This window comes from Cebus imitator, unplaced genomic scaffold (assembly GCF_001604975.1).
Source record: "Cebus imitator isolate Cc_AM_T3 unplaced genomic scaffold, Cebus_imitator-1.0 Scaffold364, whole genome shotgun sequence".
In the NCBI taxonomy this organism is placed as follows: domain Eukaryota; kingdom Metazoa; phylum Chordata; class Mammalia; order Primates; family Cebidae; genus Cebus; species Cebus imitator.
The window spans coordinates 1,699,767-1,723,786 of NW_016107679.1; the positions used below are offsets into that span (position 1 = coordinate 1,699,767).

Sequence of the window (24,020 nt, forward strand, 5' to 3'; positions counted from 1 at the left end):
AAAAAAAAAGAATGCCGTTTCCATAGCAGCTTGGAACTCCTTTGCAAGTGTGTTTTCACATTCTTGTAGGATCTGGTAAGAAAGTCGATATTTTGTCCAGCTTTCTTAAAGCACATTTGCTTGACTTAAATGAAATCATTACTTTTTAAAAATTGAAGTGGTGGGGGTAAATTTTCAAGAATTGATGAGAAAAAAGGTTGAGATGAGTTAAAAACCAAAGCAGGAAGGAGAAAGAAAAATATTGGAGCTGCTAAAATTTGGAATTATAAAAATCAAAATTGGAAAGTATCATTTTTTTTCTAGATAACTTTCTAATTTACCATGTTTTAATGTATTTTGTGGGTTGGATAGTTTTAAAAAAAATTGTAGAATCTTCACAGGTTCATATTTTTTTTATAGTCACTTGAAGTCATCATATGTTCCTCCATCACACATTTAAGGGAAAAAATATATACAGAGCATCATAGTGGCACACAACTTTGAGGCATTTTCATCTTTTGCAGCAGGATCAAGTTCTTCACAGTACTGACGTAGTGGTATTTGTAGGCAGGCAGAGCAACAGAAATAATAAGTTGGAAAGCATTTTTACTGTTTCTGAGATTGTATAGACGGGTTTCCTTTGGATTTTCTGAATTTTTCTACTTAATAATACATTTTAATGAGTCTTTGGGGGAAGTCATAACTTCACTTCACTGCTTATCGCTGCAGCCTGCTTACATGACACAATACTCTTGTGAGGTATAATACGAAAATCATCTCTGGTTAAAAGTGGATTTTGGCTTTTAGCCTAACACTGAGCAAATAACCTTTCCAGTCCAAGTTAAATGTTCCCATAAGCTCCTTAAAACCAAATTTTCCTTGTTAAAAAAAGTCACTGCATGTAATTCCCGAAGGGTGGGGTCATGGAAGCACTTTAAATTGTACTTACAAAAAAACAAACCTTGCCGTATTTTGCTGGCGCCGCCTTTCTTTTGCTGAGATTTGGTGGGGGCTGCTTTGCTTGGTTTGGCCTGAGAGGTCAGAGTTTCCTGAGGCAGTTTGAGTGGCCATCAGATGGTTTCCCATTCCTGAGCTTGAACTGTGGCTTAAAGCAGAATGCAGCTGCCTGCCTACCCATGCCAGTGTGTCTTCCCAGGGGAATCACTGCAGAAGCCCTCAAGCTTCATCTTTATACTTGATTGTGACTTTGTTGCTGTCCAATGCTTGAAACTCCTAGCCCTTTCAGCTCCCTCATTACACAGGGCCAGGCTTTCTGCGGTTTCCCCAATAGGTTAGCCTCAAGGTAGATGAAAATTTGATAGATGCACTTATAACCTCTTCAGAGCTTCCTGTTGGAACTTGACAAGTAGATTCTTTCTCCTAAATATTTTAACAAACAGCCTTTAAAATGACATTTACCTCTTCTAGGACCATTTTTGACAGTAGCACGTAGTAGATTTATTTTTATTTTATTTGAAAACATCATTTGGGGTTTTACAGAAAAAAATAAAATATTTATCTCCACAGCTTGTTATCAGCAGGGAGGATAGGCATTCTTGGAAAGATGGGAGGTTTATTGGTACAAAGATTCAAGAAGCTATTTTGTGATAAAGGATTTCTTTGCACTTTTTCGTCTGGTCAAGTAAATTGCTTGTGGATTCTTGCTAAAAAAAATAATCCCTCTGGTGCTACTTTTAATTTGGCCAGGTTTAAAGTGTTTTCAGAAGGGTTAAGCATCCCTTGCATTAGTGCCTGGGGTGGTCAAATGAAGGAATGACTTTGGTATGGGCTGGATGTGTTTGTAATTGACCTCCCCATAAAAGGTTCAGAATTGCAGAATAGTCAAAACCATAACACCATTTCTACATGTCTGTTAGATGTGTGGTGTCTCCTCCTTCCCTCAACAGGTGTAGCATTCTAGGCATGTTTATCTCTGGCTCACGTTGTAAGAATATATGTTTCCTGTGACTTGTTCAGTGTGTCCAGCTGTCACTTTCAAAAATAGATACACTCCAGAATATCAATCCATTGTTATGATTTTTCACATGTGTCTACTGAGAACTATACTTTTCTTGCAAGGGGAAGAATGAATTGAACATCCTATTCATGTCCATTACATAATTTTGCAAGTGAAAATATTAATCCCAGTGGAGCGTGGAAGCATTTTATTTGCAAGTGGGCCATGTTGTGAAAAAACCATTATAAAGCCTAAAATTTGAGGAGAACCCCCCCAAAACCTCCATTACTTGGGGACTCTGTTTTTAATCTGAACTTCTGTTGAGTGCATGAATATTTCAAATGAACCTGAGCAGGTGACTCTTTCTTTCGCGGCTCTCGGATGGTTTTCGATGAAAACTTTCTTTTGTCACTATCATAAGAATGACTTTAACCCAGTACAAGTCCACAGCGAAGGTCTGAATTCACTTGGGAGAGAGGTGAAAACCGTGTGGAAGATTTTGGCAAACTGGATAAGCATAGGCAATAAAAGAAAAAAAAAGATTTCGGCACACTTCACACAAGTCTAGTAATAGAAAACAATAATTTTTCCACTCCATTACTATAGATTTTTTTTAAATAAAACACTTTATACTTAAAGTCATTTAAAGAAAGAACGAGTTTTTTCCTCTAGGAAAAGGCAGAAATAAACATTCCCTATACTTTGAGAAATATGTTTGGGCACAGCTGTCTAGTTTCTTATCTTCTGTTAAGAGTTAGATGGATGTGCGATTTTAGTGAATGTATTTAAAAAAATAGTTTACTAAACATGGCTACAAAAACAAAATACTTCAAACTCCTATCCAAAAATCCTGAATCTGACATGGAGATTTTTTTCTTTCCATAAAAAGAAATCTGAGAAACATAGACTGAGAATACTGAATTAAGCCTTGACCATCACACATACCAAGAAATGGGAAGCAAGGCTTGAAGAATGAACACATCAGCCTATGACTGGGAAGACGTGGGCAGGAAAAGTCACATTGGTGCTAAGAAAGGCCTGACCAGGGAATCTGGTAGAGATTAGGTTGAGAAGAAGGGAGAAGCATTGATGATGCTTGTTCCGACGCAGGTCTCAGACCCTGGGCTGCGCACATGCTGCTGCACTGCTTCCTGAAGTGTTACTTGTTTAACGTCACATACTTTTTCCCCTTTTTCATATATACCCTTGATAACTGGGGTGATCTGATTTTTTGTTCCAACTGGATCTTATACACAAGCTCTTTGGCCTTTTGCTTTGGCAAACAGAAGAACTGATGTATTATTACATTATGTTTCTTTCTTCCTCCTCCTCCTCCTCCTCCTCCTCCTCCTCCTCCTCCTCCTCCTTCTTCCTTCCTTCCTTCCTTCCTCCTTCCTTCCTCCTTCCTTCATCCTTCCTTCCTCCTCCTCCTCTTCTTCTTTCTTCCTCCTCCTCCTCCCCCTTCTTCTTCTTCATCATCTTTAAAAGACAATAGTAGAAATGACTATTTTTGTGATGCCTTTTTTGTTTAGAGAGCACTTCTGTATCTATTATTCCATTAATCCCCACAGTGATCTTCTAAAGTCTAGCTGTGGAACCTGAGGCTGAGAGAAACATAGTAACTTGCATCTTAGTGGGAGAGCTGTAACTCCCACACATTCTTCTTTACTCTGTCAGGTGGGGTAAGGGTACCGAGTTAGCCTGAAAATCTGCTCTGATGTCAGTGAGCATATGATGAACTTCAAGTGTTACCTTTATTACAAAAAGCTAGAATCCTTGAACTTTTCTTTCTCTGTCCTCATTTTGCATTAATCTGATTGGAGCTATTTGGATAGGATTCCAGAGAAAGAGGTTTTTCTTCATAATTTATCACTGAAAACTCTGACTTTGGTCTCACAGTTGTAGCACTAAAATATATATGTACTTACACTTAGAAGCACTTTGTCTTTTACTGCTGTGAAGCTTCCTAGGAACTTCTTGCATGGGCTTCTTTTTGAGACAGAGGCATCCATAGAGAAATGGAGGTGCAGGCATTCCAGGATGGACTAGGTAATCTTCATCTTTCAAAAAAGCTCTGGAGATGCTAGAAGACTACACTTTAGTTTTGTTATTGCCAGTGAGCCAGAACATAAGCGGTACGTGTCTTTCAGAGTATGAACATGTTCTTGCGCACATCTGCTTGAGTACCTGACTGTTCTGTTGGAAGAGATCTCATAGAAATGGAATTTTTAAATATTGAGAAAATTCTGTTAAGAAATAGAGGGAGAACGAAAAGTGCATTATAAAAGCCATGCCAAGAATAAGTACAATATGGCGTAGCATCAACAAAATATTTACTTTTAATTGAGCTAAATATTTTGAAATGAACTTTTAAAAGTTAATGTTCTCACTCTTTGGCTAAAGAGTTAATTGCTGGGCTTGTCCAGTATCTGTTGGAGTTAGTCAGCCAATTTTTCATGACAGAAAAAAAGCATTGTAGGTAATGTAGATGAGATCATGTTACTTCCATGAAGAAAATGTGCATGTTTGGATTTACCTTACTCCTCTGTTGTGGCCACACCTCTTTTGAGGACCTGTTTATGGTTAACAGGAAACACAGGAAAATGAAGCGTAGAGCATGGTGTTATTGATTCATTGTGAGAGTGAATCTGCCAGTTCTGAGTCTGAAGCAATATGACAAATAAAATAGCTCTAAAGATAATCAGGGTTTATGCTCCATCTATTTTCATTATTATTATAAAAATCATAATGTAACAACACACAAAAAGGAAAAATCAAGCTTCCCCTAGTTGCAACGTAATATTCTTCATTTTTGCTTATTCATTTTATCTCTGTTCAGGTGTGTGACTGGTTATTGTTACTGTATTCATGTAATTTATGATCCAAGCTTCTCCCCTGGCATTGGATGGTCGACATTTTTTATCGTTCTTCATCTGGGTTTTGTTTTTGTTTGTTTATTTATTTTTGATTAACAGATGTTCAGTGTTTTCTCATAACATCTGGGTGCTGTATGTGTGTGTGTGTGTGTGTGTGTGTGTGTGTGTGTGTGTGTGCGTGTTTCCTGGACTCCTTGGGCAGTTTTGGTAAAGCATATGGACCTCTTCTCAGAAAAATACTTCTAAGCGTTTAAAATGCACAGGATTACAGAGGAAACAATTATATTGAAGTACAGTTATTAAAATATTATAAAAATTAGTTTGTACTGTAGCAATCTATTAATGCATTAAGAAGATGTACTTAGTTGTATAATGTCTAAGTAAATAAGCATAAATGTTTTGAAACTGTCAATGAATCTGAAGGTAGAGGATAGGGAAGTTGAGCAATTTGATGCCCTGTGACCGGTATCATCTAGGTGAAAGAAGAGGCATGGCTATCTTTAGAATGTGAGGACTTGGGCCCTGGTTGAAGAGAAGTAATATTTTAAAACAGATTTATTGAAGGATAAAGGGCAGCATTATTTACCTTTTACTATGTATCAGGTATTGTGCTAACTCTTATATGTGCTATTTTTTTAAGGGCAACTTCATGAAGAATAGGTGCTGAAGTCTAGCCAGTGAAGCAACTAAGCTTAGAGAAGTTACCCATTGTTCTAATCACAAATAGATCATTGTAAAAATATTGGCCATTTACTTGTCCTCAAAGGAAGTCGCCCGAATAATCCAGAAGCAATATCCTGAGGTAATATAGTGCAAAGCCACATGGTGGCAGGGTTAGGATTTGGGCTTTAACCAGACAGAGCCTTTTTACTACCTTTTGTCCATTCCTTAAGTTGGGAAAGGTAAAAGGAATTTTTGAGTGATTTTAAGGGACGCTTGAGATTGGAAACCCTAAATTTATCTCATCTAGAAGACGAATCCACAAACTCACTATTGGGTGATTTTTCTGCTGTAGCAGTCATGTCAGATACTTACATAGAGGAAGAAGGTGGTTGGTGGCTGCAGGAGAAGGGATGGGCTCTGAACTGGACAGCCTGTGTCCACGCAGAGGAACCATATCCTGAGTTAACTCTTCCCATGGCTGCAGTTGTCTCCCCAGAAAAGGCACTTCCTTTGAAAGGTCACCTGGGACATGTCTGTACTGCATTGACTTTATAGCTTTTCATCACTGCTTCCTCAGTTTTATTTGGAGGCACAGTGTGCGGATATTTCAACTCAATCATAAATTTCCTCAATGTGGGCTGCTGCTAGCATAATTGAAAGACAAGAGGCAAAGAGGTTGTGGCAGGCCACAGACAGAACAATTCATGGGTGACAGTTTCTATTAAGGGTCAGATGCACTCAGGGGCCTTGGGATAGCTTCTGGTGTTCAGAAAGGAAGAATACCCCAGAGTAGCAGCTTGTGTAGTTATCAAAGAAAAATGATGAGATCTTTTTATTGTTCCTTTTCCCAACCACTCTTACCAAGGTAAGTATATTTAGCAGGAATGTCTACAAAGGTCCATTTAAACTGTTAAGAAATGCCTGGGGGAAGTTGGACAGGATAGAAATTCTTGAAATTCACTTGTGGGACACAATTTCTTATTGCACATCCATGAACCAGAGATGCCTTTACTGTTCCATCCCAGTCCTCTTAAATGAATGTGTTTCAATAAATATACATAAAACAGAGATTTGAGGAACTGCATATTCGTCTCTGAAAAAATGTCAGCAAACCACAACTGCAACCTTTCATACTGTTGGATATTTGCCCTGCCTGAGAACAAATATTGCTAAGGGATAATTAGTTCTTATCTTTATCTTTTTTTTTTTTTTTTCCTCAAATACCTTTAGGGCTTCAGGCCCAAGGCCAGAAATAAATAGAACATGTCTACTAGTCCTTGCTTCCCTAATGCTAGTAGCAGATCATATCTAATATTCAAAATAAATAAACTCTTTTTTTTTTTTTTGGTTGTTCTTGGAGCAATTGAGAGCTTGTAAGCTGACCTTCCTAAATTGTGCCATATGGAAAAATTATGTGTCCTTTAATTTAACCAATGTGAATTCAATCATTAAAGTATTATGGTTTCCAACATTAATTCAGAGAGATCTAAAACTAGGTAAGTTGAATAGAGTTAAGAAATTCTTCCAAGTATTAAGTAATTAAACAAATCTGGGTAGATTTTTACAGGGTGGAGAGCACACACATCAGTGAACTCTAGCTGGTTACAATTGTGTCACAAATGACAGAGTGACTTTTGTTAACCAAATAATTCAGTAATTCTGACTTCAACTAATAAATGCTTTATGCAATGAGAGTAAGGATTTCTGTAAACAGTAATTTCAAATAATGAAATTTCCTTTAGGATATAGGTGCTCTTTAATAGGAACATAAAAAGAAATAAAAATGCAAATACAGAAGTACTTAGAAAACACTTATTTTGTGGTTAGTAGCCCTTTCTTTCCCCACCCATCAGGTGAAAGATGTTTAGTGGCACTTAATAAGTATTTAGAATAAAGCTCTCTATATGCTATAATTGTGTACCCCTTTTGCTCTTTTAACTTGAAATAAAGGATGGAACCCAAATAGGCTACGAGAGAAGTAAAAATGGGAAGTGATTGATTTTTTTCAAGATATGTAACATTGCTTATTTTGTGATTCATCAGCAAATGCTGCTGCATGCTATCAGCGAAGTGCTTCTTTCAACATGAGATTGTAATGTAGCCTTTAATATTTAATTTCTTTGCAAATGCTGCTTTTATGTCTGTGTTTTCTAGACAGCACAGGTAGTTAAGTGCAGAGGGAAGCACTATTTTCTGCTAAGAGGGGGTCTAGGAAAGAAGGGCAGGAAGCATCCAGAGGCTGGCCTGTTTTACCCACAACCTTCTCACCTCTTTACTTCTGTCTGTCCCGGCCATGTTAGTTTTGCAGTTTCGGTGACTTCCCCTTATTCCTGTGCCAAGCTAGAATTCGCAACTGTGAAGTCAGACATACAACTTTGAATACTACCTATTCCCTACGTCGGAGACTCCAGGAGTGTGGTGCTTGGTCAAGGTCCCCCTCAGATACTTAGCTTGTATACTGTGATAGGTGCCTTTAATAAAAAGGCAGGTAGAATTTTTTTTAAAGGAGCAAAGATGGACAAAGTGACATGCCTGATCAACAGGCATTTCGTTAAAGATCATGTTGATTTTCTGGGTGGTCTGGTCTGCAGAACTGCTTGATTACCTGAGCCTTAACCCAGAGCTACTCAGAGAACTGTAATAAAATAGTAGTCCTAATTTCCACCTAAAAATTAGCTGCTACTACAAAGCCATCATGAGTTTCTCACCCGGGCAAGTGAAGTTTGTGCCAGAGTACAGTCCAAGGTCTTTTAGGATCCTGCCTTTTCAGCCTGCCATCCCTTGGCTGTGCTCATACTTCCTGACTCTGTTTTGGTCATTTTTTTTTTGAGCTTTGTTACTCCCATCTAGATGTTTTTCCTCCTTCTTTATCCCACCCCCACATGCAGTGGCTGAAGTCTGCTAGTCCTTCAGGATAAGCTCACAGTCCACCTCTTCTTGGTGGCTTTCTTAGTCCTTTAAAAATCCTGCTGGGCAGCTTCTCTGAGCCATGAAGCAGGCCCTGGGTCCCTGTGGCTAAAGTCTCAGCCTGCGAGCAGCATGTCAGCCTGTAACCCTGCAGGGCAGCATCTGACCTGGTGCCAAAGTGCTGCATGCAGAATCTAAACTCCAAGAAATTAATTATGGAAAACTTTGAGAGAAACTCTATTTTTGCCTTATTATGATTTCTTGGGAGCCATCAGGATGGAACTCATCCAGCTTTCTGGTCACAGTGACTCTGGCCTTCAGTTCAGAGTGGTGCAGAGGTGAGCTGCCTACACTCGCCTGCCACGTCATGGGCTCCCCTGTGACTTGAGTCATCAAAGTAGAATCATACCTGCTTCCTTGTCCTGTATTTGGTGCCCCTCAGGTAGCTGGCATGAAGCTCATTCTGTCTTGCCCCTCTTCTAGATCTGCTCAGTAGAATGGTTTGCGTGCTGAATGGAGGTAGGTAACCACCTGAGGCTCACATGCTGCCTCGCCTTGCCCTGCCAGTCCAATCATCTTTTAAATCTAATAGGGCTTTATCTTTCCTATTGTGATTATGGCTGCAAAGCTTTTGTTACAGCTATTTTTTCATACCAAATTAAGCTCCTTAAATACAAGGATTGTGTGTATCTTTTTCATTTTTCTTTCTGCCTTTGCATTTTGCAAAATGATCTCACATGAAGATATTTAGTGAGTATTGAAGTAGCTGAAAGAATGAATTGCTACATTATATACATTAAGAAAACATTCATTAAGTTAATAGCTGTTTATGTGTATAGTCAGTGTTCTGCTACTTGGCTTAAAAGGTGCTTCCAAATGATTCATACTTGATCTTCCCTGTGATGTATATGTTGATCCAAAATAAAACAAAGTATGACTATGCTGTTGGCGTAGTACTTTTCACAAGTCATTTGTTAATTTGTTGGTTTGTGTCTGAACTGCCTTAGCCTTTTCAGTTTGGAAATTCTTTTGTGATTTTTATTTAACATTTTCTCAGTGCCAGCAGTGACTCCTTAGCCTTATTTTGAATACATGTAGCCTTATATCTGATCCCTGGCCACCTCTGTCCATTTTTTCTTTAGCTCTGTCTCTTGGCCTAGCTGAGCTCATCCCACTGGCCTTTTCCTGCTGCTTGACTTTTCTTAGCTTTCTCACCTTTTGCAGGGTGAATCTCACCAAACAAAAAGCCATGAGATAAATGGCTTCTGATACCTGTCATAAATAAGGATTTAATTCAACATCCTTGACATCATGAGCCATTTATTTTAATGCTCTGAACTCAGAGTGCATAAGAAATAACTTTTTGGGGAAGAGAGACAGAGGACTTACCATGTTATGACCTGTTGCTTGAATATGCAGGATTCGTTTTATCATATCATTCATATGTGGATGAGGCTGCATATTAATTGCTGCCTCTCACAAAACAGCTGAGACCCTGTGGTGTCAGTGCACTGGGGACCTTGCTTTTCAGTGTCCTCCATTTCCTTCCCTCCCTAGCCACTCTTTAGCTGACTGGATAAATTGATTTCTTTTTGTTAAACTCCTCTCTCTTCTCCTTCTGAATCTCACTCTCAAATGGCTGTTGTTCCAATCTGCTTTTTATTGTGGCTCATGTCTCCTCCACTAGACTATGCTCCTTACTGTAAAACTCAGACTTCCCCTGTGCTAGCCAGTATTGACACATGAGGGATTGACTTAATGAATACTAATGAGCAGAACATCAATCTTACAGGTAGGGCTAAAAATCAGAGGATTCTATTAGGAACCCTCTATTTAAGAACTTGGAGCAAAGTGAAGGTTTTAGCCTGAGTCCTCTGACTTGCCTGCAACAATAGTGATGTCTGTTGTGCCGTGTTTGAGCTGGGAATGTTAGCTTGCTGTGTGGTACTTAGAAAAAGTGTCTTTAGGGAACAAAAGGAAAAAGAAATTAGCTAATATATCATTATTTTTAGCCTATGACTTGTTTGATCGGGAAACCACAATTAAAAAGCATTCACACCTGTTTCGGAATTACCTGCCTCTTTGTGTAAGAGAAAAGAATCATAAAACTGGCAAAACAACAACAGAATAATATCACAAATCATATTAACAGGAAAAAGGGGGAAGGAGATGTGCTTTGAACCTCCAGCTCCTTCACAGCTCATCATTTCTTGATGCCCTTTGCCAAGCTGGATGCTCAAGGAAATCTAATGATATACAAAGCCTCACTGCCGGATACTTCATTACTATCTCAATCCATTAGAAGCCTTAATGGCCTATGCCACTGGAATAAGTATGGAAATCCAGTCCCCCAAGAAAGTACAGTGCTCTATAAATCATACCCGCCTGAGGATTCTCTCAACCCTTGACACTGAAGAGTAGGTATATATAAAAAAAATTGCCCTTCCTTAATTCCCTTGTCAGCATGAGTGACACCTTTTAAGTTTTTAACTCTCTAACCCTATGGTTCTCTACGTGTAAGCTGGGGATCAGTAGCATCAGTATCACTGGGAACTTGTTAGAAATGCAAATTCGGTGGCCCCACCCAGATGTGCTGGAACCTTGGGGTAGACCAGAGCCATTTCTATTCTTGACATCAGCCTTGCCAGAACTGTCCTGCCTGAGATACCCACTAAGAGCTTTTGTCTGGGTGATCAGCTCCCTGGGGTCTAGTGCTCTTTAACCTTTTTTCATTCCCCTCCCTGTAGAACACACACTTTTCAATATTATATTTTAATATTATTTTATTTTGCAATTTTTATTTTTTAATGTATTGTATATTTTTATACAGAAACTCCATTTGTCTTGAGGAGTTTGGGAATTGATTCAAGGTTTTTTCTACTTCTCTCTCCAACCTTAACTCTCAGATGAGATGGGAGCTCTGCCCTGGCATATTATTTACTCTTGTTTTCTAGTAATTCTCATAGCTTTATTCTGAAGGCAAAGTCAAGGCCAGCATGATGGTTCACGCCCATAATCCCAACACTTTGGAAGGCCAAAGCAGGCAAATTGCTTGAGCTCAGGAGTCTGAAACCAGCCTGGGCAACACAGCAAAACCCTGCCTCTAATATAAAATTCACGAAAAATTATCAGTGTCTCAGTAGGCTAGGGATGGAGAAAACATTAACTAGCCCACCTATCCTACAGCAAATGTGTTTGTCAAATCCCAGTATACATTAAGATCTCTTTTTTAGGGGGGATTGAGGGAGATGGAGTCACCCAGGCTGGAGTGCAATGGTGCAATCTCTGCTTACTGCAACCTCCGCCTCCCAGGTTCAAGTGATTTCTCCTGCCTCAGCCAACCAAGTAGCTGGGATTACAGGTGCCCACCACAATGCCTGGCTAATTTTTGTATTTTCGTAGCGACAGGATTTCACAATGTTGGCCAGGCTGGTCTGGAACTCCTGACCTCAGGTGATCCATCTGCCTCAGCCTCGCAAACTACTTGGACTACAGGCATGAGCCACCACACCAGGCCTAGAGATCTTTAAAAACATCATGTTAGAAACATTCTGAGTAGCACTGTTTTAAAATAATTACCTCATGTTGACCCAGGGTTTCCGCTACTTTTAATTATGATTTTTGTGTGTGTGTGAATTCTTGATTTGGGGTGGCTCTGAGGCTTTAGGGCTGCGAATTATACTTACTCCTTTGGTATCCTTTGCCTAAAGGATATTTTTTGCCAAACGCTTACTTTGGATAAGTCCTTATCTACTTTGACTTCTCTGTTGATTTAGTTCCACCTGTTTCCCATGGTCTAGGAATCCCATAAATTTTCTGGTCCTCTGATGGCACTGTCTTTTGTCAGTGCTGTTATGGCTTCATCCTTTTTCTGTATAGTTATGTAGGGGTTGGGCCAGGATAGATGGTAGCAGAGATTGAGTGTACCATTTTGATCCAGTTCATCTTTGCTTTTCCTAAAGCTTTCTTCCCTCTGTTGTTACCAGACATGATTCATTGTACCATGCCTATTCATGTTATTCTAGTGCCATGGAGCATTTCATTCCTACTTCTTTCATATCACGTATTTGTTGTAACATTCTTAAGTGCACGTAGATATCTTTAACCTACTAGATTCCATTTTGTAGCCGGAGTGTCTGTGGTCATCAAATTCCAGAGATTTTTCTCAGCCAGGTGGAAAAAAACCAGTTTAGCAACAAGCAGATGAAAATGGGGATCTAAAATACCATGTTAACTATCTTACAGGTTACATTCACAACAGCGTCTCTCATAGGTTTTGTGGGGTTCTCTGTCTCTACGAGAACCTGTGTGATGTTTAAGTTCTCAACTCTGAATAAACATCTTGCAAAGCATTGGGTTATAATAGTTTACTGTTAGGTTGATTTTCTAAATATACTGTGGTTCTGTCCTTAGAAATCACCACTTCTGGTCCTCCGGGAAGAGGGCAAGTCCCTTCCTAGCTTCCAAGGATTGAATCCTCTCTGGTCATAAGTGTATTCTGTCTTCTTACCCCTTTTTGGTGAGTCTCAGTTTAATGAGGAAGTTAATGGTGACAAAGGTTGGGAGATACCAATGCTTTAATTAGTTAAGTCACAATACTCTGTCCTACTCTTAAAAGGTCTTATTAGGAAAATAAGACATAATTTTACCTCTCATATACCTGTCAATATATTAACTTATTCAAACACTGACCTCTATGTCATATAATTGGGCTCTTAAAAGATTGAAAATGCCTGGGCTTCCTGATAGGAGTTTCTGCCTTTGTATCTGCCATCGCATTTCAAATAATTGGAACTGACAAAAAGATGTTAAAATACTAAGAGTTACCACAAATGTATTGAAACCGATAGCATGGATTGCCAAAGAGATACCAAGATAGAATATTAAATAATGCTTTTATGCAGATTATGATGTCTTTTTAGTTTTATGGTTCTCTCTGTGTATTTGTGTGTGTGTGTATATGTGTGTGTGATTTTTTTAATCAGCTAAGCCACATCCTCAACCTCCACTTAAAAATGCTTAATTGTACATTGAATCTGTATGTATAAGGAAGCCACCCACATAAGTGTCTAAAGTCTAGGGCCCTTACGGGTACTAGTGAGAAATAACCCTTAGGCCACAAAGGGCCTTTTATAAGCTTTGCTCGTCCACCTCATGCTTTACCCCCCCCTTTTTTTTTTAAGTGACTTGGAGATAAAGACAAGCCTTTAATTATATGAAGGATATTAAGTATAGTGGTGGTGACATGAGATTCATGTGGTAAAGAATCACTCTGGCAGCTTTGGGGAAGACAAATGGAGATAGAATGAAATAAAAGATGGAGATACACATTGGGAGTCTATTACTATGCTAGGCAAGACACCATGGGCGGAGGCAGTGGCAGTTGGTATAGATGGTAGGGAGAGATCAGAATTAAGGGACAGAATCTGTAAGATTAAGTCACTGATCAGATGTGAGGACAAAGAAAAGTTAGAAGTTAAGTGCACGTTGGTTCTTGCAAGCCTCTGATAAAGTATTAGTCTTCAGAGGGGGTTGAGTTTAAGTACCTTTATTTTTGCAGGAAAGAAAATGTACCTGTAAAAGAAGAGCACTAACATTTGATCAGATTTCAGACCCTTTTTACTCTTGGGAATGAAAATTTGAGCTTTTGATCATTGTTGCTTCTGCTTTCCAGATCTGACCCTATGATGTTGTACAACCATTTTTTCCTAACCCTCCAGTATTAGTTCACAACTTACATTTAGTGAAGCTATTTGATTTTCTCTATCTCTCATAACAAATGTACTGATAATGTTTAGGGCTAATTGTATGCAATTTAATTTTTGAATTGTGGTAATCATTATTGCTGTTTTTATTTTCATCTCTTCCCTAGGCATCATCAGCTATAGATATTTAACCAAATTATGCCCTTTGGGGTGATTTTCAATTTTCTCACTTTGGAAAGCATATATATATTTTTGTCAGTCATGAAGGGTTCAGATTTGGATTATTAAACACTACTTTCCACGTTGGACCATTTAACACTTTACATTTCCTTGTCATTGGAAAACTTAACTTGTCCCTATGCTGTTTGGGTGTTTTGAAGGCCTCATCTAATTTAGGAAAGAATGACCCGTTCTCCAAACCCATATTCTACTTCCTGATGCACAGAAAGACCTGCCATACAGGAGATAAAACAGAAGTAGCGTCAGCATTCATGGATTGTTTATAGGAGCACCTCTGGGGTCTTTTCCTGAGCTCTGTGCCTGCAGGAGCATGTGCAAAAGTGTTTGACTTTCCTTGCTACAAGAAATAGTTAAACGTATATCTGATAGTCTGTGACCATAGCAGTATGTTTCCTTTAAAGTAAGTACATTACATTGCCACAGATACTGTTACCACTAGGGCCCCTGGAGGGTCAGGCCTTGTTGATGTAATCAGTTTTGTTTTGTTTTCTTTCTTCTCTAGTAGCTATTATTCTGTAAATTGTGGAAACTGACTGGATTACAGAATGTGAATTGATGTTCTTCTCTATTTTAACCCTCCAGAAATGCATCTTCTGCAGACACCGGGTTAAGAGGGTCTCTGGAGCCTGCATCCAGTGTTCCTATGGTCGCTGCCCGGCCTCCTTCCATGTCACTTGTGCCCATGCTGCTGGGGTACTGATGGAGCCTGATGATTGGCCTTATGTTGTGAACATCACATGCTTTCGACATAAGGTCAACCCCAATGTGGTAAGATGTGCTCTCCCTTCTTCAGTGCTAAGAATTTATCTGTATTTTCTCCTGTTTTAGAATACCTCCCAGACATAACATTCTTCTGTAATATTACACATTGTTTACCTGTCTAGATCGTGAGTTCCTTGAGGGCAGGGATTGCACACAATTATTTACTGGTAGTTGCCTAGGACCTGTCAATTGTCTGGTGCACATTATACACAATAAATCTGTATGAGCTAAATGAGTGAATGAACAAATGAATGCAGAAAACTCTTTATGCCTGTTCTGGTGTTGGATCTGTACACAGGGCTGCTGAATTTGGTTGCACATGTCATGCACTACACATATCCAGGGTGAGAGTGAAATCATTTCTGCAGGGGATCACCACCTGAGATTATGTAGTGAACAGTCTATGAAACTGTACACTGTGGTCTTGGGGTGTTATTTATTTCTTTTAGAAGATACAGAGCAGCAGCACAGTCAAGGAAGAGGTAGGAAGGCCAGGAGCTTTTGGGACTCTGCTGCCTTAGGTGGGATATATGAGGGACAGCCTGGGGGCCCTGGAAGGAGTGAGGACAGTCTCATAGAAAAAAACAGAAAAGTAGAGGAAAAATACAGAGAACAATTTTTTTGAGCTTATTTTCTGAGAAAAGAGTGTTTGCAACTAAATAATGTGAATTTAGCCATACAGTAATTCTGTTGACCTGTCCTTGGCGAATGAAATCTTTCCTCTGTTTTAAATGCTTAGAAATATTATTAGAGTATAGAGATAGTTGATATGTCTTTGTTACCTTTCCAGTTCACCATGATTGTTTTTGGCTACTAAATAGGAGGCTAAAGCATTGTCTAGATGCTCAGCTCTGCTAACTTGCCGCACTTTGTTTTCCCTGAGAGACTTGGCCACAGGCTATTAGCAGCCTAACGTGCTTGTCCTGTGTCCCTAATAACCTCTTGTGAGCACCCTGCCAAGTCGTTAGCATTGGCTTGTGGAGTCATACACAACAAATCTCCCAGCTCTTTGTAATGCTTTCAGCAACTTCCATTGACATCTTGAGAGATATTTGATGTTTGTGGGCTGGGGCTCTGTGCACATGTGAGTGAATGCGCAAATGTACAAAATGATGTCACTGACTGTCACATCTGTTTTATTTGTCTTATTTTTCCATTGTTTTAGGTCCTAAGTTGCATATTCATTCATGCCTTTTCCATAGTTTCTTGAGTTGATGTGCTTTTCCTAAGAATAGTAGTGTATCCAGTACAATAGTAGTGTATCCAGTATAATAGTATCCAATAGAAAATACATTTTAGCAACTTTTAAAAATATATCGTAGTAACACATTACATGACTGTGGTGCCTTGCCCTTTACAGTGTGCAGTCAATAGCATTACCTCATTAGAGGATTTATATGAATGCATTTTGAGATGTGAACAAGGTGCTGACCTCTGAAGTCAGAGAAGTTGGTGTTCACACTTAGATTCTGCCAGTAACAGATTGTGCAACCCTGTGCAAGCTCTTATTTCCGAGCTTTAGCTTCCTCATCTATAAAACATGGGATCCCACCTCACCATGTTGTTTTCAGTTCACAGCACAGAGTAAGCACTCAAAAAATGAAAGTTGTATTGCTACTACTGCTTCTACTACTGCTGCTGCTGCTGGTGCTACAATCTTATGTGAACTGGGCCACGTGAGTAGTGTTTTTCCTGTTTGGAGGATAAGAAACCCAAGTTAAGAGTGCTTTAATTCCTTGCCCGAATAGATGCAGATAATGAGTGGCAGGTGCTGGAATGTAAATGGCTGTTTAGCTTATACTCTATTATTTGGCAAATTCTAAATCCCAAACCTCACATGGTGCTAGAGGTATTCATCTGAAGCTTTGCTTGGGATCATACCTTACCATTTTAATATTCCAAAGCCCTGTGGATACTGATGATTATATTGAAGTTGCTATTAAAGAGATCCAGGTGTTTAATCCTCATAACTCTGATGTGTGGTTCAGTCAGGTTTAGGTCACTAATGTGTTTCTTAAATGATGCTGAAAAATAAAATATTTGACTTTGAGGTGATTTAGAAACAACTATCTTCTACAGATCCACTTTCAGCTGGGTATGCTTTGTAAAGACTGGGGAAAACATCGTATAATTTACGTGAGGCCGCCTTTCTCAATGAGGGAAAAATTTTCCTGTTCATAAATTGCCTTTGCCACGTCTTCTAGGGGGAAGCACTATTAACACCATATTTCTGAAGTATATTTCTAGTAGCTATTACTTATCCATTCTTCTCCCATTAGACTGCAAGTATGGAATCCTCCCCCAAAGTGTCTGGGAACTAACCAGAAGGAATTTATAGGATCTGGCAACTTTGGTTGAGAACCTTATGATTTGCCCCTATTGCTTTAAATGTTCTTTCCTTATCAAGCATAGAAAAGTTAAGATTCACTCAAATATTTCTCTTTGTATAAACTATGAATGCTAAGAGATATGCTTCTTAGAGCAGAAACTGTAGTTTGTCTGTGTTCTCAACCATGCCTTGATTATTTGAAAGTAATGGGCAATTGCTGAATCATAGCAGTGAAAACTGTAAAATAAAGTTCAGGCTAACTTGGCAGCCTGACCCAGTTGTGTTACAGAATGGTGGAGGATGCCTGTACAATTTAGGTGAAATGGAGTATAAACCTACTCTTGCTTGAATAGAATCTCCATTTTTACTCATTTTATGGTTTTTGATTCCCTTATTTTTTTTATTTCTCCCAATTATTTGCTATAAAGCATCGAAAAGGAACATTTTAAGGAAAATTCTACTATTCCATTAGTGTCATACATTATTACTTTTTAATTTATTTTTAAATAGTTCTCATTTTGTTGTTCAGGCTGGTCTCAATCTCTTGAGCTTAAGAGATCCTCCAGCTTCAGTCTCCCAAAGTGCCAGGAATATAGGCGTGATCTACTGTGATCTACTGTGCCCGGCCCAATTATTTTAAATATATGAGCTTATTCATTATTGTTGAGATTTGGGTGTAAAGTTATTTTGAGTAAGTGTATAAAATTCATCTGGTTTATTAATTCTCTATTCCACCAAGCAGTAAGCAGAGTTTATAATTAGAATAGGCAGTGTTTGAAAAAAATAGGGTAAAAATTCTTAAAGGTGGAAAAGAACATGTCATAGGAAGTCCACAGCTGAGCCCTGTTATTTCAACCTAAATTTTCCCATGTGTTTCCCAGCATTTTTGTTAAACACCTTTTTTGAATGTCACTGCTCTTTCAGATATAAGGTCTCCTTCATGTGTGCACATGAGGGTGTGCTCATCTGTTGGTGTGTGTCGTCATGCTGTGCACTTTACCACCCTTTGCCATGATTCATTATAACCTATGTTCTGGCTATATTTCCAAAGATTCCATTTGGATATATTCCTAACCCAATTATCTGAGTGTTGCACAGATGTTTATAAGGAAAAGACAATACAATAAATAGTAGTTATGAAACTAGAAGCCTTGGAAACATATTTTTTTTCATCAAAGCAAATAGTCAACTACCTATAAACCATATACTGCTGCAAAATACAGCACCACACTGACCATCTCACACTGAAGTAAACTAGACAGATGCCCATGGAAGGGATGGTTGAATGACGGCGGTGAGAAGAAGGCATGCAATGTGTTTTCCTGGCAAGTTACTTGGTAAACCTTCATATTAGGTTAGAGTAATTTGCATGTTTAGTATGGCAGCACCAGAATCACTTGTACTTTGTTAATTCACTGCAATGAGCATGGCCTGTTTATACATCTTATATGAGGTACATAGCGTTTTTTCTTAATATTCTTTCCTCTAGAATAGTATGACAGTTGTATTCATAGATTTAGAAACCTTAGAAGTTGTGGCTATTCACATGAAGACAGATACCTAAAAGAGAGGAAGAACTTTTACAGAAGAAACACTATTGGTTAATTTATGTGATTTTGTGTATTTTTCTTTTAGTATTATTGTAGCTAGGCCATAAGAACAGGAAATACTTGTTGTTGTTGTTGTCTTTTTATTTCTATCAACTAGCACTTGGCTATCCATAGGAGCAGCTTGGTATAAATTTGTTAAAATAATCATCTGATGCTAGGGAATAGGACTAGTGGAAAAGAATGAGAACTAGTGTTTATTGAGCATCTTTTATGTCAGGTGTGTGCTGGGTATTTCACATATGCACCAGCAGTATTTTTTTGTGTGCATAATGGAAAACTGGATGGGTAGAGTGACTTCTGTATTAGCACCTCCCATTTTAGAAACTTGTCCAGGATCTTGTTATTCCACCACATGGCTCTCTTCCATGTGTCTTCCAACATTCATCTCAGTAAAACAACTGAGTCCTTGTTCAGCACTTACTGAATGTTTTTTTTTTTTGTTTGTTTGTTTTGTTTTTGAGACAGAGTCTTGCTCTGTTGCCCAGGCTGAAGAGCAGTGGGGCAATCTCAACTCACTGCAACCGCCGCCTTCTGGGCTCAAGTAATCTTCCCACCTTGGCCTCCTGAGTAGCTGGGACTACAGGTGTGCACCACCATGTCTGGCTAATTTTTGTATTATTTGTAGAGACTGGTTTTCACCATGTCTGGCTAATTTTTGTGTTATTTGTAGTGCCTGGGTTTCACCATGTTGCCCAGGCTGATCTCGAACTTTTGGACTTGAGCGATCTAACCACCTTGGCTTCCCAAAGTGCTTGGATTACAGGCATGAGTAACCACACCTGAGGTGAATGATTTTTCCAGCGTCTGGGTCTCTAGGCCAGCTCCCAGGCCAGTTTTATTACAGCTCCTTCCTGTCATCATGGGCAGGGGCTCAAGACAGGAGAGGACACCGCAGTACACAGGATCTGGCAAACAGCTCAAAGCAAGAAGTCTCTGTGGGTTAACCTGTAACTATATAACTAATCTTGGGGTGATGATGGAGTGGGCTATCTCTCATTGGTAGCAACAGTGAAACATTCTAGGCCTCAACAATGTGGAAAGATGAATGTTTGAGGCTCCCAAATTCTATTACTGAGAATAATAGTTTTTATCCTATATTGTATAGCATATTATGCTTTCAGTGTCTGTTATTGAGAAAATACTTAATGAAAAGAAATAAGAATAAATTACATTCTTAATTCTTAAATTAAAAATAAAATCACACTTAATTCTTAAATTAATAATAAAATAACCTCACACTTTTATATGAATTTATTAATTATAAAAGGGCAGGCAGTGTTTCAGGTTGATTATGGATTGAAAGGGAGAGACCCCAAAACACTCATTCCCACTCTTTTTCCACTATAGTGGATTTCCACTATGGCCATGTCCTGGGATGAGGAGAAGGGTCTTGATTATGGGGACACTTTGGAGGTGGAATTATAGGCCTTGGTAAATCAGATGTAGTTGGGAAGGGAGAAAGAAGACCCCAAGGGACAACCAGTTAATTTAGAACTGATTATGAGGAAGAGTTTAGCCCATTATCGCTTTTGGTGGCCATCTAAATGCCACTGAGCTTGCCCTACCCCAACAGGGCTGATACATCAAATGCAGTTATGGATTGAATCTATCATTTCTATTTCCTTTTTATTTTCCTTCACTTAGTCTGGAGCTCACTTCCATGGCTTGATGCTGTCTTCTTTTAGTTTCTGCTTTCTCCTTTTCATAAAGAGAACCAGAATTTAGCTAACACTCATTTCACAGTGACCTGAATGGTGTCATTTTCACAAACCTTCATCTGAGTCTCTAAGATCCTGGGTGTGTTTGTGTTTTGCTGATGATGGAATTGCTTTTCCTTTAATAATTTGGATATTGCTAAAATTCTGTTTAACAAAGTTTGTTTTGACAAGCTATACTCTTTTGTTCTCAGACTTGTACATAATCATCTAGTATTTGTATATGGTTTGTTTCTTCTACATACATTTTTTAACAAATGGCCTGCTGAATTTGCAGTTATTATCGACAAAGAGAGATTTCTGACCAAAGCAAAGGTATGGAGTAAAGATTTCTTAGCAAGGATTTTAAAAAGTACTACAGCTATTCAGACCTGAATCTGAATCAAATATTCCTAAATCTCACACCCATTTTTAAAAAGAAATCCCTCAAATTTCTATCAATAGAAGGGTTTTCTTGAGCTCTCTGTCCATTTTTCCCAGATGATAGAAAGTTAAGGTTAGATTTGCCCGGAAGAGGAATATTTAGCACAGACCTTTTAGAATATTTACATTTGGAACCTACCTTTCTCTTATTCATATTATCAAGTAAAGCCAGTGCAGATAAAATTTTTCTTAATTTTGCTAGGAAATTTAAATGTATCCCATTAAACATTTTTGAACCCTGTTCAGTACCCCCAAATTTGTTTTCCCATTGCTGATCTTTAGCCATTTCCATAGGAAGGGCCGGGTCAGTGAGCGTCATGCTTCTCTCCTTGTGCTTTCTGTCAATAGAACAAGGGCTTCATGAAAGCTGCTGCAAACCCGCATGCCCACAACAGCCTCACCATACTCTATGAAATAAGGCAGGAGAGCTTAACATGATTTTGGTAAGATTACTTTACAAATGGTTGAACTCCAGGCTATTTGTCATACTAAGGAAAAATAATTTCTCGAGCATTTAATGAGCTCCTGTTACGTTGACAAATCTTGAAAATCTGGGAAATTAGCTTCAGAGGACTGTTACTTCTCAGGATTCTGGATTCATAAAGTCTTGTGCTAGAAAGGATCAGGATTTGCCAGCATCTGGGAGTGTGGTGTAGCCAAACAAATCTTGTCTCCAGGCAGTCCTGCGTTCAGGTTCCTGCTCTGCTTCTTTACTGCTTGCCACTTAGAACCATGCTGAAGCCTCGTGGAAAGACTTACCCATATCTTAAAGCCCTGATAAATACTGATGTGAGGCCAGATGGTACATCCCAGGATGAACATATGAAATTGCTGTTTTTTAGGTAAAAAATGGTTTAATACCAGCATTTTTATATTACTTGATAAAACATATTCAGAGGAGAGGGGCTGCTGCCATACTGTTCCTTAAATTCTGTTTTCTGGGGAGAGACCCTTTAGGCCTGGTTCATAGTAGTTAACATTTTGTAGTTTGGGAAGCACCTGGAAAATCTCTCTGCAGCTATACTACTCTGCTTCATTCTGGAAATAGCTGACAATGTGCCTGTGAGCTAGGAATTCATATTCCTGAGTCTTGTCACCCTCAGGGACAAAACCACAAAATTTTATCTAATCTGATATATATATATATATGGGCACATTGAGAAATTAATAACAATTGATAATGTTTTAAACTTAGTTGGAATGAAGAGAATTAGCACCTATTTAGGTATGAATAATCACAACAACATATTAACATTTTCATTAGTAAAACATAATAGCTTTCATCTCTCTCAAAATATGGATTTACTTCTGTGTGGAATCATGTGGCTTCACAGGAAAAATATTTACCAAAATTTTTTTCTCTGTCCTTACAACATTGCAGATTGGCCCTGATTTTTTAAAAAATTCATGACAAATGCATTTTGGTGTAGGTTTTTGGTTTTTATTACAAAAGACGACTCGTCAGAATTCTTCAGTGAAACTTGTCAGTGCTGTGTTTTCTACTTTGCTCTGTCATTTCCACCACCAAGTGCACCATGGAACCAGGGAGCCGGTTAGCAGACCCAGACCCCACTGTGGGGGGCGGCTGGCTGCATTAAGAAATGCCTACATGTGGCTAGGTGCAGTGACTCCCACCTGTAGTCCCAGCACTTTGGGAGGCCGAGGCGGTACCATTCTGGGCAACATGACAAAAACCTATCTTTACCAAAAATACAAAAATTAGCTGGGCATGGTGGTGTGCGCCTGTGGTCCCAGCTACTTGGGAGGCTGAGGTTGTAGGATCACTTGAGCCCAGAAAGTGAAGATTGCAGTGAGCCAAGATTGCGACACTACACTGCAATACAGCCTGGGTGACAGAGCAAGACCCCCATTCAAAAAAACAAAAAGAAAAAAGAAAAGAAATATTTACATGGGACGTTTGATACTTGGCAATTTCAAGGGCCTACTTACTGAGGAAAATCGAGTTTTCCATTCCAAGGACCACGTATTTGGTTAATTTTTTTTTAAGCATAGATAAGGTGTGTTTTCATGTAAAATGCTTGCTTTTGCACAGAATATTTCTCAGTTCCCAGGAAATTTTAAGCTTTTCAGCAATTTATACTTTAAAAAAAAAAAAAAATTAAGGCATGCAGAATCCTCTGATAGCTTGTTAAGAAAATTAGGTAGTGACACTTATCTCATGTTTTAACATTGGTATTAGAGTCAAGCATCATAGATACGGTAGAAAAATATAAATGGAATGTGTCAACAGGCACACAGCAGCAAAGGGTATTTGACATTACAACGTCTTCTAAAGTGTAAGAGGCAGGATATTCAATTCCTTCATGTAGAAAACAGTAATTAGATGCCATAACCATAATGAAATCCTTAGATACTGACAAAATGTAATGAAAGTATAATATTTTTAAGACTGTTAACTGCAAGCAATAGAAAAGGCAATCAAATGAGATGACTTCCAATATTTCTAACCAAAAGGCTACTCTCCAAATCTAGATTATATGCCCGCTTTCAACAAATAGACACAAAACTCTGAATTAGCTAAAAAGGCCTCCTGAAGCCTCTTGGCAGGAACCCAGTGATTCCAGAGGAGTGCCTTATCTTCTTTGTCATGTCCTTCTGTGGGCTCTTGGAGCATCCTAGCCTCTGACACATTTCTGACATACAAGTCAATACCTCTTTTCTTTCCAGGGAAAATGTGCAGTTTCTTGACTATTGCCAGTCGGAAGTTAGCATCTTTTCATCAAGAGGCGTCCCATGTCCTTTCTTGTATTACCCCACACTGGTGTAGTGGGTCAGTGAAATTATAATGTGTGAAGAAACATAAGAAATTTCTATTTCTACATCTTTCAGTAAA

General features: G+C 38.7%; 1 protein-coding gene across 3 annotated transcripts in view; it reads left to right on the forward strand.

The window, feature by feature from the left end:
• KDM4C (lysine demethylase 4C) overlaps nucleotides 1-24,020 on the forward strand; it is a 269,280-nt gene that overhangs the window by 192,015 nt on the left and 53,245 nt on the right. For 2 of the 3 annotated variants that reach the window (XM_037730821.1, XM_037730820.1), the window contains 2 exons: nucleotides 14,910-15,095; nucleotides 16,661-16,765. In XM_037730821.1, coding sequence (XP_037586749.1) covers nucleotides 14,910-15,095; nucleotides 16,661-16,765 — 291 coding nt within the window. The remainder of the gene's footprint in view (nucleotides 1-14,909; nucleotides 15,096-16,660; nucleotides 16,766-24,020) is intronic. The other variant, XM_017506883.2, reaches the window with a different exon arrangement.